The sequence below is a fragment of the Gadus chalcogrammus genome, chromosome 20, assembly GCF_026213295.1.
Source record: "Gadus chalcogrammus isolate NIFS_2021 chromosome 20, NIFS_Gcha_1.0, whole genome shotgun sequence".
In the NCBI taxonomy this organism is placed as follows: Eukaryota; Metazoa; Chordata; class Actinopteri; order Gadiformes; family Gadidae; genus Gadus; species Gadus chalcogrammus.
The window spans coordinates 2,909,761-2,923,571 of record NC_079431.1 but is presented as its reverse complement, the minus strand read 5'-3'; the positions used below and the strand labels follow the sequence as shown (position 1 = coordinate 2,923,571).

Here is a 13,811-nt window from a genome sequence, read left to right as displayed (position 1 = left end):
CAGAGAGAGACAGAGAGAGAGAGAGAGAGAGAGAGAGAGAGAGAGAGAGAGAGAGAGAGAGAGAGAGAGAGAGAGAGAGAGAGAGAGAGAGAGAGAGAAATAACAGTAATTATTTGATTACAATCATTATTGACTATAATTATTATTTTGATCAGATTTTGTCGACAGGCCTTTATAGCAGATCATTCGTTTGCATTCGCAGCAGATGCTAGTATCTATACTAGACTGTATTATCTTAGAGGAGAGCAGCCTCAGATGTATTCAATAGGCCTCCTTCAACCTCCATTTCTTCAAACGCCTATTTTTACTTGTCTTTCTTTTTAAAAGATGGCTGATACGGGTTGTTAAATGGGAAAAAAGACTCAAGCAGGCCCGGGTTAAAGTGCCTCCGATGGGCTGTGGAGGGTAATGATGTAGGTAATGATCAAAAGAAAGCTGGGGTTAAATGAGGATGTAGTGGTGGTAGCCTCCCCCACACACATCCCCGTCCCTCCGTCCCTCCGTCCCTCCGTCCCTCTGTCCCTCCGTCCCTAGCCCCCACCGGCTAAACGCCCTGTCCTCCCCCCGGCTGGGAGCCCTTGATAAGGCGGAGGTCTTCTATCTGCCGGGGCAGGCCGACTGATGCGTGCGTTCTAACCAGCATCTTTACCACCCAATTAGATATACGGAGCGAGGAATAAATCACACGGCAGATAAATGCTAAATCTTTACAAAGGGTAGTCACCATAAAGCACACAGGACTATAAGAAGATACCGGGTCCAACAATAAATAGGCTGACTAAGGCTATGATGTATCCGACTATTAGGCTAATTCAGGGTTTTTAGGAGAGGTATTGTTTTTTATTGTTTAGTTGTGTATCAATTTTTATTCTCAAATTTTCTTTTTGCATATAATGTATATCTTTTTTAAAAATGCGTTTGGCTGTTTTTACTAGATTATTTGATGTGGTTTCTCATCATAATTATTTAAGGTTACGACGCGTGGTACGGAGTTGCCCATGGATGCACCAGAAAATTGGGCATAAAGATATGTGGTAAGATCCCCTTTTTAAACGTTAATTTCACACCATTATTTGACCTGCTGGAGTAAAAGCCTCCCATTGCCTGGTCAGAGATAAAGACCCAGCTCAACACAACGTTGTGTGTTTTATAGGCCATGCAGTCCTCATGGGTAATAAAAAGCAGGCCTCAAGCCTCTCGTTGATTGGCCCTAGATGGGTATAAGGCTTGTATGGTTATAAAAAAAAAACTAAACTGAGTGAACCGTTGGCCTTTAATAAAATCATTTAAAAAAAATGATGATGTATGAATGGGAAATTTGCTTTGGCACGCTCTGATGGTCCTCTGGGATTGACTGGCGTGTGGAGGGTCAACCCAAGCCTCCAGGCTACAGTAGTTTACTGGGACCCGGACTGACCAAGGTGGTCAATGCCTCACTTGTCACTGACACCGCCAACGATTTTATTTTTACTTTTTTGATTATTCAGATTGCCTCACATTGGTTTGCAAACAGTCAACAAACACAAAGAAAAACTCCCCCAGTATAGTCAACCTTGGCCTCTATTAAATTACATAATAATTCGGTTTATTTGGCCTACAGGCCTACATAGAATGGACATTGTGGCCTCCGTAGGCTAACATCTCAATCGATTCCTAGCCTGACATTCTCATGGGGTTTACGGTGATGAAGGGTGAGAGGTGTCGTGGGTTCTTCCTAAACCCATAGGTGGAGCTCCGTAACACCACTTCCAGTATTGCCATTCACAAAAAGCCTCTCCCCTTTATTAACTCCTTGGCGGGCTGTTGGTCTGACAAAGGGAAATCTCCATTTTCTAATTAGCAGCGCATTGTTCGCATTGGTGGTTCTGTCCTGATGTCATTGGGCCCAGCCTCCCTCCAGCTCTTCGTCTATAAATTGAATCCTCGGTCTGTGCAGTTCCCCCCCCTCTCGGACCTGGGATCAGTAGAGCAGTAGAGCAGCGAAGAAGAGAAGAGTGCTGGTGAAATGTTTGGAAATGTCCCACACCCACCTGCGTCCCCGTGCTGTGATCATTTAGGATTTTTGCAGAAGAACAACAACCTTGACGACAAGGGCCGGATCGTGAGTTCTTTCCAGGAGCGCTCCTCCAAGAACCAGCGGTCGTGTGACAACAGCGCGAGAGATGGCCCATTCAGACGCTCCGAAACGGACTTCTCCAACCTGTTCGCCAGAGGTAGGAAAACACGGGGAAACAACACGGTTACAGAAAAATTACATGTTTTATTTTTATAATAGCCTACTAAGAATGTGCCTAAACATATATTTAATAAAAAATAAATAATATTAATGATCAAAGTTGTATTTATAAATGAATGAGTTTTGAATTTTGACAGCCAGAGATTTCATCCATTTAACCAAATCATATATCTTTGTGTTATGTGTATTTTCTGTTTAGCCATTATTATGTTTATTATTTTTTATTATTGTTAGTTACACTATATACTGTATATATATGCCTATATACAGCCCACATATTGATTTCTATTTTTTTCCCGAATGATAAGATAATCATTGGTTGTAAACTAGAATAGGGCCTGAACTAAAATACAAATAATAACTATATAAATAACTATACGCAACATGTTACCCCCGGGGTCGCCCCAGATCTGCTCCCGGCCAAGAACGGCGAGGAGCAGACCATGCAGTTCCTGTTTGAGATCGTGGACATCCTGACCACGTACGTCAGGAAGACCTTCGACCGCTCCACCAAGGTGCTGGACTTCCACCACCCCCACCAGCTGCTGGAGGGTATGGAGGGCTTCAACCTGGAGCTGTCGGACCAGCCCGAGTCCCTGGAGCAGATCTTGGTGGACTGCAGGGACACCCTGAAGTACGGTGTCCGGACCGGTGAGAACGGAAACCCAATATGGGGTCTTAATTAGCAACAGTACAATACTATTGATTAGTATTGATGATCTGGAGACACGTTTCCTCAAATCCCCTGTTGTTCCTGTTGTCGTGTTCAGAATCAGATTCAGAGTTACTTTTATGACATGTCATTGTACAAGGACGCAAGAGTAGAATTCTTAGGCTTGGTTCCTCAACAATCACATAGCAGCAAGTAGTAAACAAGCTAAGTAAATCCCATGTGTTCGTGTCTCATGTGAAGGTCATCCCCGGTTCTTCAACCAGCTCTCCACTGGCCTGGACATCATCGGCCTGGCCGGGGAGTGGCTCACGTCCACCGCCAACACCAACATGTGAGCGCCACAAACACGCGCATGCTGGACATGAGGATGGACTTTAAGGGCTGATATTATGTCACCAGGTGTGAGTGTGGTTAGCCATTGCAAGACGTTTGACAATCGGCCTTTTCCTGAGTTTTAGGGACATCACAAGCGGTGGGTCCACCAATAGATTTACACTGGATAGATCAATCTACCAGCCTACCCAGTGGACTAGAGTAAATGTTGCATGCAGATGGATAATCACACTCAAACCTGGTGGCATAATATCACCCCTTATCACCCACAAGATCCCGATCCCAGTCTCAGAGGGTGATGCCAACAGGACATCACCACGCCACCCCCACGGTGATGGTGGGGACGCGGTGGGAGACACACCACCGCCTCCCACCACGAGGCCGGATTATACGGGCCTGCAGGCAATCCAGATTGCATATTGATCGGCGCTCAGAGAGGACACGGTGTCTTGTTTTATGTAACACTTGTTTCCGAGGCCGGTGACAATAGCCCGAGCAGACGCAGCCTCTCCTGGGGTTAACGGTACCCAAAGTGAATCACCATTAAGGCAATTCACTCTGGTCCCTTGTTCTCCAGCCCCCCCCCCCCCAGCGGTCAACCCTCTCAGATAGAAATGGAGGCTTGGGTGGAGAAAGGATGCTTAACGTAAAATAAAGAATCTAAATGGAAGCCTGCAATACAACCTTCTACATGCAAAGGGATAGGCCTGGTTAATAGGGCCTGGTTGTATTTAATGGATTTACGAAAGCAGTGATATTACTCAAAATGGATGAAGAAAGGTTGCTCATAATTAAATATCACACAAATAAATAACAACATAATGCAGTCTCAATTCTAAAGGTTAATGGTGTTCATATTTATCAGTAATCGTCATTGAGTAATTTATCGTTTAGGTAGCTAATAAAGCAAAACAATTTAATGATGCAGACTAAATTCTGAGAGTGATTGATTTTCCCCATACATACCTAGAGATCCTCACTCATATTTGTCAAAAACGTGTCGTGGCAATTTATTTGTGAGATATTGCGTCTAGGACAGATGAGACTTCTAACCCGAAAAAGCACACACAATATCTGTTGAAAATGTATACTTTTAATGCATGCATACACCAGTCTCCTCCCGGGTAGATCGTGCCCTGAACACACAGAGTCTATTAACACAGTTTCACCCCCTCTCCGTGATGCAATCTTCTTTCCATCAACAGTGTGTTATTCACATCCCTGTTGGGAGACGAAGGGTGAGCCCGACAACTCTAGTTAACAAATGTTGACGAGCTAGTTAGCTCAACTCCGAAAAAAAGCCGAGTCAAATCATTAAAAAGTAAACAACGTATGGATTTTTCCACTGCCAACGCCAGGGACACTCTGGCCTGCAGCTATAGATATTAATGCCAAGCTCATGGGCACTGCTGCCTCAGCATCTGCCACCGGGAAATAGTCGTATGTGGTCCCTCAGAACCGACAACATATCATCACTTTTGCACTTTCCTGTAAAACTTTCTCGACTTCCTTCGTCGCCCCGGCTGAGGATGGAGCACCCTAGCGCACCGTTAAATCAAACACCACAACACACTCTGTCCTGCTTTCACCTGCTTCAGCAGCTTTCAAGAGGGCCGTTTTGAAACCCCTACATGGTGTTCCAAAAGTGCTTGGTCGTGCTATTATTAGTAGTAACATGGATGACTAATCGCTTCACCGCTATCAATCAAAGCTTTGTTTCGTCAATAGCTCTATTTGTTGGGGCTTTCATGGTGGTTGCCGGAATACATTGGTTGCACTTCAGCCTTTGGTTCTCAGTGAAACATATGATTAACCTTTCCCGAACTCCTTCTATTTAAACCCTTGATCCAAGCGTGTCTATTATAGGCTGCACCCTGCTCCAGTAACTACCAGAATTCAACTCTGGCAGTTACTGATTGCGCCAAATAGGCAGAATAACATTGAAACAATATTGGACACAACTGTGCAGTGGCTATGATGTGAGTTGACCAGTGGAAAGGTACTAGGTTTGATTCCCAATGACTGCAGTCTACCTGGAGCAAGATGCCCTGCCCTAATCACTGTGAGTCTCTTTGGACAAAGGCAGCTGAAAAATAACCAAAGATGAAAACTCTAACGTAAGATGGGGTATTTTAGGCAAAACCCTCAGTAATGACTTCAACCTGAAGGTGGGGGCTTTCTTACATTTTAGCAATTAACTTTAATTGATTGTTCCATCAACCAAAATTAACCCTGGCAGTGACTGCACAAAATAAATCATCTGTCATCTGTCAACGACTGGAATGAAAATAATTTAGCGCAAACTAGTGGTTTACTGAAAGTGCAAGGCTGACATTGTGTGTGCCAAGTAAGAAAATTGAAAATGTAAGAGGCTTAAAATGAAAATAGGAGATCATTTGAGGGAGCTACGCTATATTCAATGCAAGACGAAAGCAGGATGTGTTTGTGTGTTTGTATTCTTGTATTGTTTCATTTCATGCCTTAATGCCTTTGTGGATACACATTTGCATACTTGAATTCAATACTTTTCTATAAAAACAACTTTCATCCAAAAAGTTTGATAATGTTTTGATGACTTCCATAAGCTGCGTGTGTTTGAGGAACTTTAAAGCGTGAATACGAATACATCTCCATGTACCTGGGAGGACGTATCGCATTGATTAATCACCAATCCGTGCCTGAAACGCATTTCCACAATTTGCATCAGTACGCCGGCAAAAGCGTATGACACCGATTCACGCTTTGTCTCCAATCGGATCTCCAGGTTTACCTACGAGATAGCTCCAGTCTTCGTGCTGATGGAGCAGCTGACTCTGAAGAAGATGAGGGAGATCGTTGGCTGGCCAGAGGGAGAGGGAGACGGTATTTTCTCTCCAGGTGAGAGATCTCGCAAACACATCTTCCTAGCCCCGTGTGGGCTTCTGCAACAGTTGGATGCTCTCTTTGTCTGTGTTCCACCGATGCTACGACGCTCGACTTTAAACGTCCCCTGTCGTTGTCCGCAGGCGGCGCTATATCCAACATGTACAGCGTGATGATCGCCAGATACAAGTACTTCCCCGAGGTCAAGACCAAAGGCATGGCCGCCGCACCTCGGCTGGTCCTCTTCACCTCCGAACACGTGAGGAGAACAAGGCCTCTGTTGGCATGGTTACTGTAACCGTGGCGTTAGGATGATCAGAGATGACAATGCACCGAAAGGGCAGAGGGGAACCGAATTAAAAAAATAAACATTCTAACAAAGTAACAGAATGACTTCAGGGTAGGATGGCGTGGCTAGGGCAGGGTAGTGTAGCGGTTACGGTGTTCCAATCCCAGCCGCAAAGCACTGGGTTCGATCCCCCGATGTCCGAGCCTGACCCGTGTGGCTTCCTGAGCTGGTAGTCTGACCTCAACGCCTAGTATCTGAATCCAGCGGACGCCTTTTTATGACTTCAAGTGGAAGTCCCAAAGTAAGTCCCCGTAAGTGTCTGCTGAACATTAGTGCTGACTCAGCCCCACAGCCGGGACTACCGGTCCTCAGTCACTCATTCAGGGATGGAAAACACTTAACACCCTCTTCGTTTTGGCATTAATGCTAATTCGGCCATTCCAGCTCTGTATATACTCCGTCTTATTTATGTGGGTCTAAGTGGACCCTGGAGGCGAAGGGGCCGGCACTACTGGGCCCTGGCTAAACACAGTGTGCGCAACGCTGGGCTAAACGACGGTGACTAAACGCTGCATACTGAGTGTCTCTAACCGCCCCCCCCCCCCCCCCCCCCCAGAGCCACTACTCCATCAAGAAGGCGAGCGCTGCCCTGGGCTTCGGGACGGAGAACCTGATCCTGCTCAAGACGGACGAGAGGTGGGTGGCGGACGCGAGTCACATGCGGGCGGGCGGCTGCGCGTGATTGGTTGGAACGTATCTCGATGTAGCCTCACGCGCGTCACGTTTGGTGTCCCTTCGTTCCACAGAGGGAGAGTCATCCCGGCAGATCTGGAAGCCAAAGTCATCGACGCAAAGCAGAAGGTAATCTATGTGTTGGAAACATTGGGGTCTCAGTTATGGAACGACATAGACTGAGCCCCAATGTACACATACCAGAGAGGATGATGAGATGGAGGTTGAGGATGATGATGATGATGATGATGATGATGATGACGATGATGATGATGATGATGATGATGATGATAGCGAGGATAACGATGAGGATAAGGAAGATGGTGGTGGTGATGATGAGGATGAAGACGACAACAATGATAATGGCAAGGATTACGATGAGGATGATGATGGTGATGATGATGACGACGATGAAGATGATGACAATGACAAGGACCAGGATTACGATGATGATGGAGATGACGGTGCAGCAGGACCAACACTCACAGTGCGGTGGAGAACTCAGTGTTTTTCCCCCTCACTGTGGAGCGAGGACAGACCGGTTCCAGAACAACAGAAAGGTCCAGCCTGGGGTTAATGGTTCTCTCTGGGTGGACGTGTGATCCATCCGCCTCCTAACGTCCCTCACTGGACCCTGAAGCGCTGCACCAACCGGGGAGGATTTAACGAGACATGCAGCTGGGAGAGGGCCCTCCCAAAGTGGAGAGTGGAGAATAGAGAAGGGGTGGATATGAGGACAGGGAGAATAAAGATCTCTGGATCTTAGCATGTTAAAAGGTGACATATTATACCACCAGGTGTAAGTGTGATTAAGTGTTACGAGACGTTTTGCAAATCGGCCTCTTCCGACATGATGACGGATAGATGAGCAACGCTTGCTACAGTCCACTGGGTAGGCTGGTAGACTTATCTATCCAGCACACATCTAGGTGGACACGCCCACTTGTGATGTCAGAAGAGGCTGATTTTCAAATTGGCTTGTAACGGCTAATCACACTCTCACACCTGGGTGGTGAAATATGTCACCTTTAAACGGTGACTAACGTCTCCCCGATGCTGTTATTACCACAGGGCTACGTCCCGATGTTCGTGAACGCCACCGGTGGCTCCACGGTCTACGGCGCCTTCGACCCCATCAACGAGATCGCGGACATCTGCGAGAAGTACAACATGTGGCTCCACGTGGACGTGAGGAAACACCCAAGCCTTGACACCGATACCATAAAACACTGTAGGGCTGCGGGCTGCAGATGCAACCCAGGCTCACGGAAATATGTGACACTGTCACGTCACGTCATTTAATCTATTAATTCGTGATCTGGGCCACGTAACTTCAATTTTTCCGTGCCAAAAGCAAAAATTGTAAAGTCATTCTAAAAAGAAGAGATGAGGCAGCTACCTATTTTTCCGTCGCGGATTGCCTACAGAGCAGCGCACCTGCATTAAATATATCCGTGAATTGTCACAATTTCTCAGAATCAAAGGTGAGAGTAGAAACGGGTGGCCAAAAGCTGTCATATTGTTAGAAATTTGTGCTTTAGATTAAATGACGTGACAGTGTCACGTATTTCCGTGAGACTGGGTTGGCAGATAAACAGATGAGCGCATGCTGCTGCAGCCAATCACCGAGATCAGCTCACGTTTCTGTGTATAAACGAGAAGGGATATCATCAGTTATATTTTACATTTCAAAACATTTTCCGATCAAATCAGATCAAATCAAACTTTTGTTACACAGAACCTTCCAGACAGCAAACACGATTCAAAGTACTTATTAAACACATTGATGGAATGATGAACATTTTAAAAGACGACGTCACGATGTTAATTGTGGAGGTGACATTACTCATGCTATAACTGTTGTTAATCGTTGTTTATTGTTGTTTGTTGTGTACAGGGTGCATGGGGAGGAGGGCTGCTGATGTCCAGGAAACACAGACACAAGCTGAATGGGATTGAGCGGTACGTTCCTGAATGTGTGTGTGAATCCTCAGCTAGTCAAAGGTAACCTGAGGTAACCTCACTTGGCCGGTCAGTCCTAACTCAGGCAGGGGATTCTGGCCTAGGACGGACATCCCTCTGCTAAGCTAAGGGATGTGGTGTATAGAGATACAGAGATTCCTCTGGGATGCGACTATGATGCACTAATATATCTTTAGTTTCAAATCTATTCACCATGTCTTTGTGGTTCATTTAGCTACTCAGAGCTCCGCCCCGTTATGTCTTTACAAACAGGTCATGCAGCTCTTGTAGTTTTTGGTTTTAGAGTTTTGTAGTTCTTAATCGTGATTGCATGTTTTGGTTGTTCTCAGACTCAACTTTAGTGGCTTTGGATAAAAGCGTGTTGTGGAGTCTGACTGAATGTATGTATAAAACAGCATAGTACGTGATGCTACACAGCTATTACAGCTTTTACATATTACATACGGCCTGGATGTACCATAGAATAGTATAGCTGTCTTACTGTGTCTCAACGTCTCTGCAGAGCAAACTCTGTCACCTGGAACCCTCATAAGATGATGGGAGTCCCACTGCAGTGCTCTGCCATCCTGGTCAGGGAGCGGGTAGGCTTTACACACACACACACACACACAGACACACACACACACACAGACACAGACACACACACACACACACACACACACACACACACACACACACACACACACACACACACACACACACACACACACATACACACACACACACACACACACACACACATATACACACAGACATATACAGACACACACACACGCACACACATATACAGACACACATACACTTACATACAGACACACGCACCCACATGCACGCACGCACACACACACACACATACAGACACACATACAGACACACATACAGACACACACACACACACACACACACACACACACACACACACACACACACACACACACACACACACACACACACACACACACACACACACACACAACATATATGCAAAGCATGCATGCATACACACACATTAATGCTCCATGTCGTCTTTGGTGCACCAACCCTGTCTCCCGTCGGCCTCTTGTGTTTCTATGATCGCAGGGCGTACTACAAGGCTGCAACTCCATGTGTGCCGGCTACCTGTTCCAGCCCGACAAACAGTACGACATCAGCTACGACACGGGAGACAAGGCCATCCAGTGTGGACGACATGTGGATATCTTCAAGTTCTGGCTCATGTGGAAGGCAAAGGTACCTGTAGTTCTGGTAGCTTTATGCCTCGTCTGTAGATGATGATTATAATGTGTTTGAGTCGGGTATTAGAGTTTAAGGAGTTTAGTTTGAGTGGGATGAGGATGTGGTCATATTTACCGTTGTAGAAGAGAGAACTACCTGAATATTGATAACCTTATTGATTAATATTAGTAATATTAATTATATTGATCTCTCTCTCTCTCTCTCTCTCTCTCTCTCTCTCTCTCTCTCTCTCTCTCTCTCTCTCTCTCTCTCTCTCTCTCTCTCTCTCTCTCTCTCTCTCTCTCTCTCTCTCGCGCTCTCTCTCTCTTTCTCTTTCTCTTTCTCTTTCTTTCTCTCCCTCCCTCCCTCCCTCCCTCCCTCCCTCCCTCCCTCTCTCCCTCTCTCCCTCCCTCTCTCACAGGGAACAGTAGGTTTTGAGCAGCATATCGACAAATGTCTCGACCTGTCCGCGTATCTCTACAATAAGATCAAGACCAGAGAGGGGTACCAGATGGTGTTCGAAGGAGAGGTACTTCTAAAGATACTCTTTCCCTCCTCGTCTCAGCAGATACGTAACGTCCCACAATTAAAACCCTTTAAAATGGGTCGGAGCTGCTAATTTCTCTGATGATTAAAAACCACGGGAACTCATTAACAGAGCTCCAGTGAAGCTGTGGCCTCGGAGAATGGATCGTTGAACCGACATAACAGTCCCGCTACGCTACAGTTTGGATGATATACTTTGATAACATCCAGTTGGATCAACACTTCATCTGATAAAGCAAGCCTCAACTTAAAGCCATAATGTTTTTATAATGGTCCTCATCAAAACTTTGATTGAACGTGAACCCACCGAAACGTGGCCGCCTAATGTCCGACACCTAATGCACATTTTTTTAGCCGATCACAAAAAAACAAGTGACTTCAGAAGTGCGTATTGATTCAGTGATCCTGTCCAACCTTTCTCATGGCCCCTTCATCTGTTTCTCCATCAGCCCCAGCACACCAACGTGTGCTTCTGGTACCTTCCGCTGAGCCTGCGGAGCCTGCCCGACGGCCAGGAGCGACGGGAGCGGCTGCACAAGGTAACGACCCCTGACCTCTGTGACCCATCAGTAGACCAATCAGTGATCTGTATGGGTCTGTTTCACCAATCAGGGAATCAGTATGGTTATGTTAGATCAATGAGTCATCAGTATGGGTCTGTTAGACCAATCAGTGATCAGTATGGGTCTGTTAGACCAATGAGCTATCAGTATGGGTATGTTAGACCTATGAGTGATCAGTATGGGATCCGTATGGGTATGTTAGTCCAATGAGTGATCAGTATGGCTCTGTTAGACCAATCAGTGATCGGCATGGGTCTGTTAGACCAATCAGTGATCGGCATGGGTCTGTTTCGACCAATGAGTGACCAGCATATGTCCTCTCTCGTGAGCGCAGGTGGCTCCTAAGATCAAGGCGCTGATGATGGAGTGTGGGACCACCATGGTGGGCTACCAGCCACAGGGGACGAAGGTGAACTTCTTCCGCATGGTGATCTCCAACCCGGCTGCCACCCGCTCCGACATCGACTTCCTGATCGACGAGATCGAGCGACTGGGCTACGACTTGTAAGAGAGAGCGCCTGATTGGTGCTGGTGTGCAGAAGAGACCCCTCCCACTCCAAGGTCTGCACACCGTTGTTTGGATTGGTTTTAAATCCTCCGATTAAAGTTTAGCCCAACACCCCCCCCAAGCCCTGTGTTCTGGTAACGCTGTTTGGCCATTAAAGTCCTCTTTATTAATGACGTAGTGGCAAGAAAACCACTTATAATATTCCCCCTCTTAGTGGTGGACTTAAACATTTTAGTAATAACCACAACGTTGTAATTAAATCGTAAATTTAAAAAATGTAGAACTTAGCGGGAAACGTGTCCAGTGTCAACATCCACAGTATTGCTGTCATAAACATGATCTCACGTCCTGACTGTAGTGTTGTCTAATACCTAAATTACTTCCCCCACCAAAAGCATACCGTACCCTCACCATGGCGTCCTTTTCATAAAGACTGTGTAGCACAAGTATTGTAATCGACTGCTGTGTTTTTAGAGCTGCTCCTTTTGTCTAGACTGTGTATAGTATTTATTGTTACATTGCTTTTGTCACAAATGTGTCCCAGTTTTGTTATAGAAAACACAAACAGGCAGATAGAATGTAACGGACGAAACAGTTTACTTACATTTAAGATATTGTAAGTAAGGATAGGCTATCCGCTATTCTATTCCATTTTTAAGATATCCTCATTTCGATTGGAAATGTTTATCAGAATGTTTTAAAACTACGTATACGTCCTTTTGTGTATTTGTGAACCAAAGAACACTAGTTACACATATGCATATATACCTGCCTCTCACGTGGATTAATTAAGATATTTATGTAGAGATATTTACCTTGCCACCTAAACTTAAGTGCAATCTATGTGATGTAACTCTATCATGTCCGTGTGGATAATGACTAAATGTTGTCCAGTCCAGCAGTGTGGTTCCCTGTGCTTTGATGAAGAGTTTAAATTAAAAGCACAATAATGATTAATCATCCCCTTCGCCCAAAACACTTATTCCGTCTGTCCTCCAGTTCCTCACGTAGTTAAAGCTTCTATCAGAGAGGAGGACGAAATAGGGACAAAATAAAAAATGAATGTCTAAGCTGCTTGGATGAATAAATGTGAAGAGTACATCGAAAATACGTTTTTCCTGTATTTATTTATGGTACCATTCCCCTATTCGTCTACATTTTCTCTATGTAAGAATGTATCTGTTTTCCTGTGTGTATTTGATGAATGTGAGTACTTATTGACGACTGTAGAAATAACACGGCCCACTGGTTGGGTAACGGACTGGAGCCGAGACATCCAGCCAGGTGCATTCTGTCTCGGCTACGACCCGCGGCTCATTACCAAACCACTCACACCGTCTCAAACGGACATCGTCACCCTGCTCCTCCGAAAACAACCCAAAGATGTTGTAAAAAATCATTCACACCCTATAGTGCTAGACTTTTAACATTGAATCGTTCTGAACTGTATACATTGATGTATGTGCCTGTGTGGGTCCTCCATATACTACACATACCGCATATTTTTTTTTTATAAATGGACTGACAGAGGACATATGCATTTACTTCTAGGCTCTGACCATTCTTCCTCAAATTTCAGGAATTTGGACAAACACTGCCTTTCATCTTGTTACTAAATTGTAAATTGTGCCGTTAATTCATCATTCTACAAACTGCCGTCTATGTTTATACTTGGCATTTTATATTATTTTTATTTCTACATAAAGCGGTATTAAATAGTTTCTGACCACTAGGGGGTCAAAAAGGACATTGATAGCAGGGGTAGTCCTATAGGTAAGGCCTAAACATTTGCGTTTCCTGCAGTTTGATGTTCAGTCTGGGTCTCTCAAAGTAAGCCTAGTAGGGAGTACTATATGCCCTGAGTGCCCTAT

At 45.3% G+C, this 13,811-nt stretch overlaps 1 protein-coding gene across 1 annotated transcript; it reads left to right on the top strand.

Moving 5' to 3' along the window:
* The first annotated feature begins 1,841 nt into the window (after positions 1-1,841).
* On the top strand, positions 1,842-13,043 carry LOC130373290 (glutamate decarboxylase 1-like). The gene is made up of 14 exons (XM_056579671.1): positions 1,842-2,213; positions 2,645-2,887; positions 3,150-3,240; positions 6,007-6,119; positions 6,248-6,363; positions 7,010-7,089; positions 7,200-7,254; positions 8,197-8,313; positions 9,023-9,087; positions 9,611-9,689; positions 10,189-10,338; positions 10,745-10,852; positions 11,319-11,408; positions 11,767-13,043. Exons 1-14 carry the CDS (start codon positions 2,006-2,008, stop codon positions 11,938-11,940), a joined length of 1,689 nt encoding a protein of 562 aa, XP_056435646.1. The 5' UTR covers positions 1,842-2,005; the 3' UTR covers positions 11,941-13,043.
* The last annotated feature ends 768 nt before the right edge of the window (positions 13,044-13,811 follow it).

Coding starts and splice junctions, on each gene's coding strand:
- LOC130373290 (XM_056579671.1), top strand. CDS start 2,006: ATGTTTGGAAATGTCCCACACCCACCTGCGTCCCCGTGCTGTGATCAT. Junction 6,364..7,009: donor TCCTCTTCACCTCCGAACAC/GTGAGGAGAACA, acceptor CCCCCCCCCCAG/AGCCACTACTCCATCAAGAA. Junction 7,255..8,196: donor TCATCGACGCAAAGCAGAAG/GTAATCTATGTG, acceptor TTATTACCACAG/GGCTACGTCCCGATGTTCGT.